At 36.0% G+C, this 14,479-nt stretch overlaps 1 protein-coding gene across 1 annotated transcript in view; it reads left to right on the top strand.

Moving 5' to 3' along the window:
- Positions 1-1,169: 1,169 nt before the first annotated feature.
- Positions 1,170-14,479, top strand: part of LOC145295991 (peroxisome assembly protein 26-like) — a 62,065-nt gene continuing 48,755 nt past the window's right edge. Inside the window, exon 1 of the mRNA XM_080141963.1 lies at positions 1,170-1,409. Coding sequence (XP_079998089.1) covers positions 1,201-1,409 — 209 coding nt within the window. The 5' untranslated portion in view covers positions 1,170-1,200. The remainder of the gene's footprint in view (positions 1,410-14,479) is intronic.

Below are 14,479 nucleotides of genomic sequence, written 5' to 3'. Positions count from 1 at the left end.
AAAAAGCTAAATGATACACTGTAATTGTAATCTTTGTATCTCCGAAGGAGTTAATGTTATGACTTTCCCTAAACCTATAATAAATGCCAAAAATGAGTTAGTTTCTAGATGTAAACACTTGAGCCCCAGGCTAAACGTGAGTACTACAAGCTACCATGGCGACCCCTCAAACATTTATTTCCATGTGCAGTACGCTAACGAACTTTCTTTATCATGCTAAAGAACTGCTCTCGTCAATACACCGACACACACACACACACACACACACACACACACACACATCCTTTGCTCCGTCTTTACTATCAAACGCACACTCCCATGACAACATGTCAACACGCTGAATGCTTTTGCCCTTTCTTTCTCCTTTAACCGTCTTCCTCCGTCTCAACAACTACTAGCTATAAACATGTGTAAATAAAACTGACCTATTCTCTCCTTCAACCAGCCGGCATGATATTAAATCTATCTTTACACAAAAACACTTCAACCTACTAACCCGTTTCTCTCTTCTACTACTACCACTAATGAAAATGACAAATAAAGTTGCTTATTAAATGTTAAAATGAGACTTCCTTTCGTTGTCTTCATAATTAACTAATATATATATATATATATATATATATATATATATATATACAATTATATAAATGCAAATTTGTCTATGTGTGTGAGTGTGAGTTCACCACTCATAAATTAATTTTTTTTTTTCATTAACTGCAAAAAATTTTATAAGGCTTGAAAATTTGTTTTTTTTTTGTTTTTTTGCAAAACATTAAGAAATTTACGTGTGAAGTTTGAATCTATATTCAAACTTCACACGTAAATTTCTTAATGTTTTTTTTTTTTTCATTAACTGGAAAGGAGTTTATATAAAATAATTTTATAAACGAAACAGCAGGTTTTCTAGAGTGCAATGTAGAATAACATATATTTTGGACTAAGTTACTGCATGGAGGCATGTGAAGCTTCCTCCCGGGCGATTTCACGGATTTCGATGACAATAAATATATATAGGAGTGTGAAATATTCATTGATAATCATTCAATCCCGGGCAATATCGGGTCTCCCTGCTAGTATATGATAAGCTGGCTTTCAAACCCCTATCAATTTCCACTTTTAAATTGCACATACCTAAGAGGCGGAGATTTACAAATAAGGGACATTTTTCCTCCATTCACCGTTTCGTTTACAACGTGAAAAATGATGAGCGATTTTCGACCGCTTTCTAATCTAAACTTCGCAGATGACATCGAACGTGATATGTTAGAATGGGACGAAGACAGTTTATATGAACAATGCAGCGAACTTTTACATCAATCCCGGACACATTTGATGTTAAGAGAGTTTTCAGAATGTATAAACGTTTGTAACCAAGGAATCCGAGATTGTAGCAAGCATTCGCCCGACAAGTAAGAAGAGAAAACTTATTTACTTTAAAACTTAAGAGCCATTTCCGGTTTGTTTGTTTTGTTTTGAAGTTTCTGTATTTGGTAAATTATAAAAGAAAAAAAAAAAAAAAAAAAAATGCACAGCCATTGATCAAATTGAGTGTTTAAAATATATTTTTAAACTTGAAATAACATTCTAATTTACTTTTTAAGAACTTAAAAATTTAACATTTGTGGTCATTATTAAATTATCAACGAGGTATGGTCCTAGGCATATCTTGCTTTGAAATTCATTAAATTGCAATTTTGGTGCTAGTGCACTTACTGATCCGCGGTATTTTTTAAATCGTATTTCCAAGTTTAATTAAAGTTCTATGATTTTTTTATTCAATTAGGTATGTGAAAATGCCAAGGCTTTTGCGAGGGTTAAGTGGCATTGGTAACTTGAGTAAGCCGTAATTCTGTGCACTGAGGTATGTGTCATAAATTGGCCCCTACCACCTATATCCGGGGGGTTAACTACACCGCAGGGATACTGATGAGGTAGCACACATGTTTCGCTACATGCTGGTATTTGAATTATTTCCATACGTTCAGTAGAAGTGTAAAAAATTTTGAAGTGAAGTTTTGTGTCATTTAAATCATCATTATTAGACCTGAAGGTAAGTTGTAATAGTTTTGAAACTATATATATTCGTTAATATAGATATTAAACCTTATTTGTGCGAAATATGAAGCCTATATGACTTTACCTTCATTGGTTTTGAGTTTACCTAAAATGTGAAGCCGTTACGAAAATTTTCAAAATTTCACTAACGCCATATCGTTAACCTACGCACTTTGTTTACAAATATTTTCCAACAACGGCAATGACGCCAAACTACGGCTGGCTAAAAAAATTCTTTTAAATTATTAAAATTTATTTCAGCATAATGAACTTTTAGGATTTAAATTTTACTTTCTTTAAACCAAAACATTTCTTCCCGGCAAAATGTATTTTTTTCTATTTTATCATTTTATCGAGCTGCTTTTTTTTTTCTTCCATTTTGTTACTTTGCTTTTTTATTCTATGATAAACTAATAAACAAATTTACAATTAAAAAAAATACAAGAGTTATTTTTAAAATTAAAAAAATAAAACTTTCATGAATATATTTTTTATTATGCACATTTTGCAAACTTTAAATTCTAAAAGTTTTAATAATTTAAAAGAAATTTTGGGTTTGTATTACTGTACACATTCGAAAAAGTTGTCAAAAAACAAATATATAACAAATAAATATTATCAAAGGCAAGATAAGTTACTTTTCTACCAAACTGGATACAGTTTTTGTTTTTATTCAATGTAACATGTTTATTCAGCTCGAAAAACATGCAGTGCTTACCGTTGTATTGGAAAATTCAAAATGGCGGGCACTCTCTCTTAAACACGGTAAGTTTGGGAAAAGGTGTTATAAATAATAAACAAGACAAAATACTATTAAAAAACACGGAATATATGCCAACTTATGTCACGGTAACATATAATGAGCTAATTTCTAACAGTATTTTGTCTAGTTTATTATTTATAACATCTTTTCTTGAACTTACCGTGTTAAAGAGAGTGTCGGGCGCCATTTTGAATTTTCCAATACATCGATTAACACTGTATTCGAGCTGAATAAATACACGAAAAATATATCCAGTTAGGTAGAAAAGTAACTTATCTTGCCTTTGGTAACATTTATTTGTTATATATTTGTTTTTTGACAACTTTTTCGAAATTTTAATTTATATGCTAAAAGAAATTTTAATAATTTATATGCTAAAAGTTCATGAAAAATGTAAAAAAATATTATATTTATTGGTGTTTGTATGATGAGAAATAAAAAAAACGGTACTTCTGCAGTTTATTTTGACATAAAAAATCAGCATTAGCAGTAGACTTCATATGCGGGGATGTAATATTGCCATAGTAATTGACTGCATCTTCCGCCCCAGCATCCCCTTTCACCTCTTAATCTTGTAAATTATTCATTAATAAACTTTCAAAATATATTTTTCTTGTTCTCCATTCAATAAGCTCTCCAGTGATATTTGTCTTTTTGAAATCGGACAAGAAATAAGAAAGCTATGACAAAATAACTGTGAAAAATCTTGATATCGGTCACAACTTTGTTAAGGAAATCCATTGATTCTATTGTCAAAAATTAGCCTCAAATTTCAGCTTTAGAATTGTTGTAACTTTCTTATTATTTGTCCTACAGAGGTGGTTCAAGTATCATTAGAATGGTCTCTGCATACTCTTTCTGCTGAGCTCTTCCATTTTGAGATATGTTAACTTTGAAATTTTCTTTCACGTACCTAATTCAATTGTACAGAATAGGTACAAAACACCTTCCCCTCCCGACGCTAAGAATGGCTTTTTAAATAATAACATTAGTATTTCTGCATGGATCAATAAGTGCACTGACTGCACTAGTACCGAAATTTTAAAATGTTGAAGAAAAAAATCAACCTTCTTCTGCCAATGAACCATAAAAAAATTGGTAAATATTCAGATACGTTACAACAGAACACCGACCACTCTAATTTGTTTTAAAGGGGTAATCGAGGTCGCTGACAACGAATCTGATACTCAAACCGGGGGCAAATTTACAGTTTGCATTGTATTAACCCCTGAATCCACGAACTACTTTCCGCCATTTTACAGCTTTTGCGGCAGCATAAACGACGTCTTGCTTCAATTACCTAGCAAACTGCCTTCTCACATGGCGTACCAATCTTTCGCGGAAAATTTAAAATTAGCTGAAAAAGAAATAAAGCAAGAAAAGAAAAGCACACCAAGTTGTGCGTGTGTGTGTAGGGGGGGGGAATATAATTTAATTTTTTTTTTTTCCAGAACATAGAATTTTCTAATTTTCAAAAATACATTATACCACTTTTTGGGTGGAAAATTTAAAAGTAGCTGAAAAAGAAATAAAACAAGAAAAGGAAAGCACTCCAAGTTGGGGAGAGAGGAGGGGGGGGGGAATTGTTTTTTTTTTTTTTTTTTTTTATCCTGGACCATAGAATTTTCAAATTTTCAAAAAGTAACGCAGAACGCACCGACATTTACCGATTAGAACACCTTTAACATTTTTCGAAGATTTTACTACATTTTACTACCCCCCCCCCCGCTCGAGCCCCCAATGTAAACAGTAAAATCTTCGAAAAATGTTAAAGGTGTTCTTATCTAGGTGTATCAGAATTTTTGTAGGAATTTTTGACACCCCTAACACGAAACTGCGAATAAAATATAAAAAACTCGTAATTTCTCTTTTAAAAGTGGGTTGTTTATTTTCTTTATGGATTATACTTCCAAAATAAACTATTAAAGTTGTTTTAAAAGTAATAGAAATATTATTTTTTATTTAAAAAAACAAAAAAAAAAACAGTAATGAAATTAATTGAATTTTACGAGTTCAGTATTTTTCAATGTTTAAACTTTAAAAATCTATCAAAATTTTTCTATTGATTCTATTTTTACGATATTTTCAGAGTCAATGTGAAATTTTATGCTCTTTCTAATAAACCGAATATAATATTTTAGACAAGCTTTTTCTTTTTTAATTCACGCCACCCTATTTTGAAATGTCTATTAAAAAGTAAATAATTAATTTATGTACCAAAGTTTTATATATCACAAATTGAAGATAATATATTCTAATTTAAAACAAAACAAAAAAAGTTTTTTTGAAATTTACCTGTAAAGTCCGAAGTTTAAAACTTTTTTGGGGTTTGTATTACTGTACACATAGATTCGAAAAGGTTGTCAAAAAACAAATATATAACAAATAAATGTTATCAAAGGCAAGATAAGTTACTTTTCTGCCAAACTGGATATATTTTTTGTGTTTTTATTCAATGTAACATATTTATTCAGCTCGAAAAACATACAGTGTTTACCGGTGTATTCGAAAACACCCTCTTTAACACCGTAAGTATGGAAAAAGGTGTTATGAATAAAAAACTATACAAAATACTATTAAAAACCCGCCGAATATATGTCAACCTATGTCACGGTAACATATATTGAGCGAGTTTTTAACAGTATTTGAAACAAAAATGTAGTAGGCAAAAAAAAAAAAAATGTTCTGTCAGCAACAGTACAACTTCAAAATAGTCAATATCGCCCACCTCCAGAAGAGAGGGAATTCCTGTCCGTGATAACCGTGGTAAAAGAAGACACACTCCAATCGCCAGAAACACCCACACACAATTTGCAGGACACTGCCGACTCGTCTCTAGCCTCCTGCTTTTATAGTGGCCGGGAATTATCCATTTGCATAATCACATGAGAAAGAAACGTGATTTTCCGAGAGTTGCATGGGGTAAACGCTAATAAAAACCCCCGGACGCCATCTTGGAATTCTCTTTTCCCCCCAACCGGTGACACAACAGACGTACCCGAGGTAAGCTCTTTTTCCCCTCATTTTAGTTATTGCTACTTCTGCTACACTCCCCCCTGATCTCATGATCACAAACGGGGCAGGGGGGCAGTCGTCTCTGTCTGGTACATCCTCCTCATCGCCATTATTGCCACCAGTCTGCTCCATAGGCGGTGTTTCACAATCAGGGCAGGGGGGCAGTATTCGTCTCTGTCGGGTACTCCTTCGTAAAGGCAAGACGGGTGGTCCTTCCTCCGCTTCTTCAGTATGTACATTATATGGCTCAAAATCCTCTCCGTCATCCTGCATCATACTCTCTGTCTTTTCAGAAGACATCATACTGTCTGAATCTCCCTCTTCCTCCGATGTAACAACATAATGGCGAGGGCGCAAATCCTTCACGTGACGAGGCACACCGTCCACCAAAATCGACTGAGGGCTGATCACCTTGGTCACCTCACCCGTGCCGAACCTCGTGGTACATCGATTTTGCGGTCTTTTGACCCATACGCGATCTCCAACCTGGTAAAAGCTGTTCTTGGGACCTGGGGACGCAGTTGCGAGATTGGTCTCCTTTACTCGAACTTCGTATTGATAAATCCTGTTGGCAGGCGCAGTGGAGGGAGATGTGTCGTCTCTTGGTGTGATGTTATACCAGTAGACAGCCTCCTGTATGGGACAACACATTCTAGCCGCTATTCGTTTCACTGTACGGTGACATCGCTCCGCTATGCCATTCCCGGCTGGAGCGTATGCACAACGGAATCGCAAGTGAACTCCCCATTTACGTGCAAATGCTTGGAACATATTGCTGCAGAAAGCTGTGTCATTGTCTAAAAGGAGTTCATGCGGCGCGCCACGCTCGAGGAACACTGCCTCCAACTGATGAATCATGTTTGCCGAGTCCTGCCTTGCCAATTTCCTCCAAATGAAGAAACGCGATGGACCACAGTCTGTTAAAGTTAAAAAATGGAAGGTGCCGTAATGCGTGATATCCATTCCAATTCTCTGCCAATTCTCGTTAACCTCCAGCTTTCCCTTTTCCCACCTGACTGGCGCTGGGTCAATGGACTTACATTCCTTGCATTTCTGTATGACCGTTCTGACAGTTGCTTTTGTCGTGGTTGGACATCTTCTCCTGACAAAGTAGGTAGTGCGTCGCACCCCCGGATGTCCACTATCTTTGTGAATAGCCATGATTTGACTCTCATCCAGCTCGTCTGTGTGGACCGCGCCTATCACTGGGTCAAGACCGTTTTTCTTTTTCATTGCCTCAAACCACCGCTGTGGCACTCGTGTCAGTCGGTCAGCAATGTTTCGTGCTGATGGAACCAGCGTCACATCCACTGTCAGCTCGTACTCTTTCACGAGCTCCTTAAAAGTGCTTAATCGCCTCCTAATAAGCATCTCGCTTGCTGCTTTGGTGCGTACTCGCGCCTTTCCAGTTAGCGTGTCCGAGACCCAATGGTATACGCAAACAGAATCTGTCTTTATGTGTAGCACCTTGCTCTGCCACTGGAAAGCCAAATTGATGCCTTTCAATACGGCATCCAGTTCAGCCAAGTTGATATGTTGAGAGTCATCTTCAGGTCGCAGCCAACATGCATCTTCCAACACAGTTTCACACATCTCCAAGGCTGCCCCAATTGCTAGGGAGCTAGCATCGACCCATACATTCAGCTCTTTGCCGTCCACACACCAATTTTCCTGTGCCGGATCGTTCTGCTGCGCAGATTTTAAGGTTTCGAACATCATACGATGTAGTACGGCGTCCCTTGCTTCATCATCCCAGCCCTTCGTTACCGAACTTACTCTCCTTCTGAGTATTCCGCAAGCCACACGAAGCCAACCGCACACCGGAAAGTGCCCGACAAGTCGACCACACAGGGAAAAGATTGTTCGTCGCGTAACAATACTGGGAGCCTCCGGAATTGCATTTCCTCGCTTCCACCGCAGTTCATTGCGTTCCATCCTGACTGCCAATCCCAGCACCCGTGCACCGTCCTTCAACTACTCCGGGTTCTTGCACTCCAACCCGAACTGCGCAAGGTGTTCTCTCACACGGGTCGTGGGCACCACGTCTTCATTGAGAAAAATGTCATCAATGTAAGCAGATGTTGCGCGGCTTATAACTTCTTCCTGAGATAGTACTTCGCTGACAATTGCTCTCATTATCAAGGGAGCCACATTCAAACCAAACCCTAGACGGGTCAGACAGTATTTTTTCCCATCGATTTCCAGTCTGGTATGGCCACAGTGTCTCATGGACCCGGACTTGTAGGTATGCTCTTCTGAGGTCCAGTAGAGACACGTTAGCACCTTTTTGTCTCCACTCACGCAGCTTAGCCGCACAAACATCTGCGTTGGCTGTAAAGGCGTCTACGCAATGATTTAGCTTCCGGTAGTCCATCACCGGGCGCACTTTGGCTTTGTTCTGCTGTATCACAGCCATCAGGGGAATTAGACCTTTGTGGGGTCCCAATTTATCCTCTGGGTATGGCACGAGCCAACAATTATCTATCCAGGTGTGGAGCTCCTGCGTGTATTCTTCACGAATTTCTGCTGGCACTGGGTACTCTGACACTCGATTATGCAGCCTTTCAGGGGGGGTGGTCCACAGACCATTTCCACGATGCGGTCCACGTTCGGTTTTGATGGTCAAAGGTAGCAGTGAAATCTGGTCCATCGATAGAAATGGCTGCGCATTTAATACTTTTCCAGGCGCCCAGCCGCACTGATCCTGTAGGCTTGACAACGACACCTCCTAGAGCTTTTATGGCGTCGATCCCTAGAAGCAAGTCAAATCCCAGTGGCTTGCCATGCACCACCAACACATCGACTCTGGCAGACACACCTTCATCAGTGGATAGAGACCGTTCCAACACCGCAGCACGCATGGGACATTCCACCAATTGTGTTGACATTTACGTTTGTTTTTCTCCAAGACCGGCATCAGTCTGCATGTAAAATTGTCCTGGAGCATCCTGTATCAATAAGCGCCAAACATTGCGTCCCGTCAACATGGATGCTTATCACCGGGAGCGTCGTGTTCACATCTTGGTTGGGAAGGAGACTGGCGCTTATGCGTCTTCCCCTTGCTCGTTTCCCGAGCAGTTCCGAGCCCAGTGTCCACTCTCACCGCAACGGTAACACCGTGTTCCACGTTTTCGACAGTCCCTTGCAAGGTGGCCTTTAACATTGCATTTGAAACAGGTCACATTAACAGGATTATTCTGGGCCCTGTTGTTGGGTGAGCGTGTGGCCGCAACCACATCCTGATTTTGTTCGCCAGTCGTCGTCAAAATTCTCGCTCTCGACATTAGCTCCCCCATGGTCAGGGCTTTGATGTTCGGCACCTGTTGAAGAGCAATTGAGATGGTGTCAGGGAATCCAGTGACAAAAATTAATTTTGTGAGTCTCTCTAAGCTTTCTCCTGTGAATCCGGCCAATCCAACCAACTGCCTGATTTTGTTGGCGTACACATCCACACGTTCACCAGCCCATCTAACCATAGTTATTTTTCTATATGCTGCAAACGCGTCATCAGTAAATGCCTCCTTTAATCGAGCCTCAATCTGGTCTATTTTCTTTTGATCGTCCTCCTCCATTTCCATGTAGAGGGCCAGCGCATCGCCTTCCAGGTATAAAGGTAGCAGACTCGCTACGTCATCCACCTGCTGAAGTTGTGCGACAAGTCTCACTTTTTTCAGCCACGCTACAACGTCTCCCTCGCCAGAGAACGGCTTGATAATATCACTGCTTATCCGCACCTTCGCCATATTCGGGCCGAAATAGCTTGAAACAAAAATGTAGTAGGCAAAAAAAAAAATAAATGTTCTGTCAGCAACAGTACAACTTCAAAATAGTCAATATCGCCCACCTCCAGAAGAGAGGGAATTCCTGTCCGTGATAACCGTGGTAAAAGAAGACACACTCCAATTGCCAGAAACACCCACACACACAATTTGCAGGACACTGCCGACTCGTCTCTAGACTCCTGCTTTTATAGTGGCCGGGAATTATCCATTTGCATAATCACATGAGAAAGAAACGTGATTTTCCGAGAGTTGCATGGGGTAAACGCTAATAAAAACCCCCGGACGCCATCTTGGAATTCTCTTTTCCCCCCAATCGGTGACACAACAGACGTACCCGAGGTAAGCTCTTTTTCCCCTCATTTTAGTTATTGCTACTTCTGCTACAGTATTTTATCCGTTTTTTTTTTATTTATAACGTCTTTTCCCGCACTTACCGTGTTAAAGAGAGAATAAGACGCCATCTTGAATGTTCCAATACATCGGTGAACACTGTGTGCTTTTCGAGCTGAATAAACATGTTACATTGAATAAAAACACGAAAAATATATCCAGTTTGGTAGAAAAGTAACTTATCTTGCCTTTGATGACATTTATTTGTTATATATTTGTTTTTTGACAACTTTTTCGAATCTATGTGTACAGTAATACAAACCCCTTTTTTTTTTTTTAAACCGCGTTGTTTGAATTTTTTTTTGTTTTAAAATGAAACCTTGGTCCTTGCTCCTTTAATTGAAAAAAAAAAAAAAATTAGGGTTTGAATAACATTTTTCGATTAGTTACAAGCTTGAAAAGACAGGGGGTCGAATTAATTCACGCCCCCCATTTTGAAATGTCTATTAAAAAGTAAATAATTAATTTACTCACCAAAGTTTTATATATCATAAATTGAAGATAAAAGATCAATAAATAATATATTCAAATTTAAAACAAAAAAAAAGAATAGTTTTTTTAGAAATTTACCTGTAAAGTTCGAAGTTTAAAACCTTTTTTTTTTTGTTTTTGTTTTAAATAAAACCTTGGTCCTTGTTACTTTAATTGGAAAAAAAAATTAGGGTTTGAATTACATTTTTCGAGTAGTTATAAGCTTGGAAAGACGGGGTAAAATTGTTCAATATTTTTCACAAAGTTTCTGAATCACCTAGTTCTAATCGGTAAATGTTGGTGCGTTACTTACGGAAAAATGGTTAACTAAACTGCAGAAGCACCTATTAAGCCACATAAGTTCTATAAATCCCCCTTCCACAACCCCCCCCCCCCAAAAAAAACCGAAAAACATAAAAATCTTTGGTGCTTATGTTTTTGTAAACCGCATTAAAAACTACGTGAGACAAAAGAAAAAAAAAAGGTCCCCCAATTTGTTGTACTTTTCTTTAATTGTAAGTCATTAAAAAATGTCAGTCCGTAATTTTTTCCACCCAAAAAGTGCTATAATGTACTTTTTGAAAATTCTATGTTCCAGGAAAAAAAACAATTAAATTACCTCCCCTCCTCCCCAACTTGGAATGCTTTCATTTTCTTGTTTTATTTCTTTTTCAGCTAATTTTAAATTTTCCGCAAAAGATTGGTACGTCATGTGAGAAGGCAGTTTGCTTTAATAATGAATTTATGTACCAAAGTGTTATGTATCACAAATTGAAGAGAAAAGATCAATAAATAATATATTCAAATTTAAAACAAGAAAAAAAGTATTTTTTAGAAATTTACCTGTAAAGTCCAAAGTTTAAAACCTTTTTTTTTATAAACCATGTTTTTTTTTGTTTTTTTTTTAAATGAAACCTTATAATCTTCTTATATTGTACAGAAAGTTTTGTTTTATTACGAAAATTATTTCTATTTCATTCAATGTTTTTTTTTGTTTTTTTTTTTGTTAGATATTAAAAAAAAATTCACTCCATAAAGTGGAAATTAAATATATATAATCAAAAACTTGTGTATTTTTTGAGAAAAGTAAAAAAAAAAATTTCTTGAACTGTTTTTTAAGGCAAAAAAAATTATAGTTTTCAGGTATGGAGTATATGTTATGACTCGGCTATCTCCACTGGGAACTGTAGAGATAGGATCGCAACAATAATAAAAACAAAAAAATTTTTCCCGGGATTAAAAAAAAATAAATACGGGAAGGGATTATCCAAATTCCTCAGAGATAACAGTAAAACACAAAACAGAAAAACACAACCGAAACAACAAACAAAAGGCTGATGGGAATTATGAATGAAAGTTTTATTCATAACAACACAAAAAAAAAATATGTAAAAGAAAAAAATGCAATTCTTTTGATAGTTTAAAATGTTATGCGAAAGAAAATAAATTGTCTTTATCGAGAGAGAATGTTCAAGTTAAATATATGGCAGACCTAAATACGACATTTTCGTACTGGTTATTGTCGTCTGCTCAGTTCAAAACAAAAAGAGTAAGGGAGAGAGAGAAATTTTGTTTCACTCACTGTCTTAGTGTCTTTACTTCTTTCTTCTTCTTATCCGATTTCCTTCCAAAAAACTGGCTCCAAAATATCTTAAGTAGATGCCTTTTCAATATTCATCAAATTCTTTTCCGTCTCATCCGGCTTCCTTTTGCAAAAACTTATTCCAAATACATCAGATTTCCAATGTTTATTAAGCACGCCGTCCTCGGCTTTATCAACCGCAGTACTCTATTACTGCTAATATTACACCTGTTCGCAGTGTCGCCGTTGACGACTGCTTCGCTCGGTAGCGAGGGGCAGACTCTTTTTTTGTCTTTTGTAAGCGCACAGGTTAAAACGTCCGCCCTCTCTCCATATATATATTTTCACCTCCCCCTCTCTATACAGCTTGCCAGCGTTCGCTAGCTGTTTTCTTTCTTTTTTTTCTTTCTCCTCTACTGTCAGCGCTCTTTCTTTTCTTCTTTTGTCCACTCTCTATATATCTCTTCACATCCTCTCTCGTGATTATTTTTGACTGAGCACAGACGACAACAAAATTGATGAAAATAAAAAAAACAAGCAAACTCCTATTCTCTCTCGATTTCGAACAACATATAAAAAAATAATTAATTACATTTTTTTTACTAAAAATGTAACAGGAGGCACAAATTTCTTTACACGCAAAGGTAGATGGCTAACGCGAACGTGTGGTTTTACTTCCTTCTGTCCACTCGTAATTCAAAACAGTAAACAAAAAACTACTTCCGGTTTTAAATAAAAACGTAAAATGTTTGCATCATGCCAGGTTTTTCAAATAGGCGTTTAAAAAATTCTTTTATTTAAAAAATAAATTGATTTGAAAATATAAATATGGATAAATTCTTAACAATGAAGAATGCAACTACATATTGATTAGTAATTTTTATAGGTAAGTGTTTTTTTTTGTTTTTTTTTTATAATCGACCTAAGTTAAATTTCGTTTATTTTCTTCAAATCTTTTAAAGAAAACCGATTTAAAAAAACAAATATTGCATAATTTGCTATTAAACCTGTTATTTTTTTAAAATTTGGTCTTTGCTCCTTTAATTGAAAAAAAAAAAAAATAGGGTTTGAATTACATTTTTCAAGTAGCTATAAGCTTGGAAAGACAGGGGGTTCGAATTATTCAATATTTTTTCACGCATTCGTCAGGTCAGTTTCTGACACACCTACACTAGCACCGAAATTTTTGGCGCTTCTACAGAATTGAGATGAGATTTTGTAGTCGATAAATGCAGTTTTCAGATAAAAAACAATAGTTGCAACTGATTATTTTTTTTTCAATTCTAATAAGTTACAATGGTAGCTTCCAAATTATGCAACCGAAATTACCTGAATATTACTAATTTATTAAACAAAACAGCTTTAATCGTGTTAGTAGTTGAAATAGTGCTGCAACCTTATTTAAATCAAAATGGAAATTTACCTCCCTTTTGAACTCTCCTATGTCTTCCGATCGCCTTCATCGAATTCTATTTTTTCATTTTCTTTAATAAATAATTTTCTACCTTATCGATTTTCGTAATTTTTTCATATAATCATCTTAAAAATACGAGGAATACGTATATACGATTGTTTTCATGTGTAACTCAGTATTACGATTTCCGAAATTTCGTCCCAATAGTAGAGGAGCGCCAGATTTTCTTATTGGTTCTCCTGTAGCAAATGTCACCCCAATTCTACTTTCGCTTTGTCTCGCTCAGATGCCCCTATTTCAAATTTGTAACAGCGGGGCAAGATCAGTGGACCTTTTTCTACCAAAACGGTCATTAGCAATGTTTTTTTTTTTGTTTTTTTTTGTTTTTTTTTGTTTTTTTTTGTTTAACACATTTCAAACTGATATAAATTATTGTACATTAAATATAATTAAATCAAAAATCATTTTCTTATTTAAAATCAAGTAAAAATTCCATATTTTTACTTGATTACTAAAAATATCGTAAAAACTGAATTTAACATGAAAATACTATGAAAAAAATTAACCTTTTAAATTTAGTAATCAACTGATATAAAATATTGCAGAATAAAATTAATTTAAAACAAAAATCATTTTTCTTATTTGGAATTATTTAATCAAGTAAAAATGCCAAAACTCACCAGTTTGTATACCATATTTGAAGGGCTTGGTGGAAAAACTTCAAAGTATGTGTAATCCCTATGATATCATGATAGTATTCAGAAGCGATTTGACTCTCAGGACACAGCTTGTGCAAGTCAAGCCCATACAGAAAAAAAATCATGACTAAGAAGTGTCAAGTTTTATTAATAAAAACAATTTAAATTTGCAATTATTCAAGAAAAATACAAAGTAATCAAAAGATGCAACTTAGAAAAGTTGTCCGTGTGTGTTTTCCTCTGCTAAAATCAACTGAAAAATTGCAATAAAAATAATTAAAAATGGAAATTATAAAATGTTTTAGAATG

This window comes from Euprymna scolopes, chromosome 2 (assembly GCF_053919585.1).
Source record: "Euprymna scolopes isolate OS-2025 chromosome 2, ASM5391958v1, whole genome shotgun sequence".
In the NCBI taxonomy this organism is placed as follows: domain Eukaryota; kingdom Metazoa; phylum Mollusca; class Cephalopoda; order Sepiida; family Sepiolidae; genus Euprymna; species Euprymna scolopes.
The sequence above is the reverse complement of the archived record's forward strand: the minus strand, read 5'-3'. Positions and strand labels throughout refer to the sequence as shown.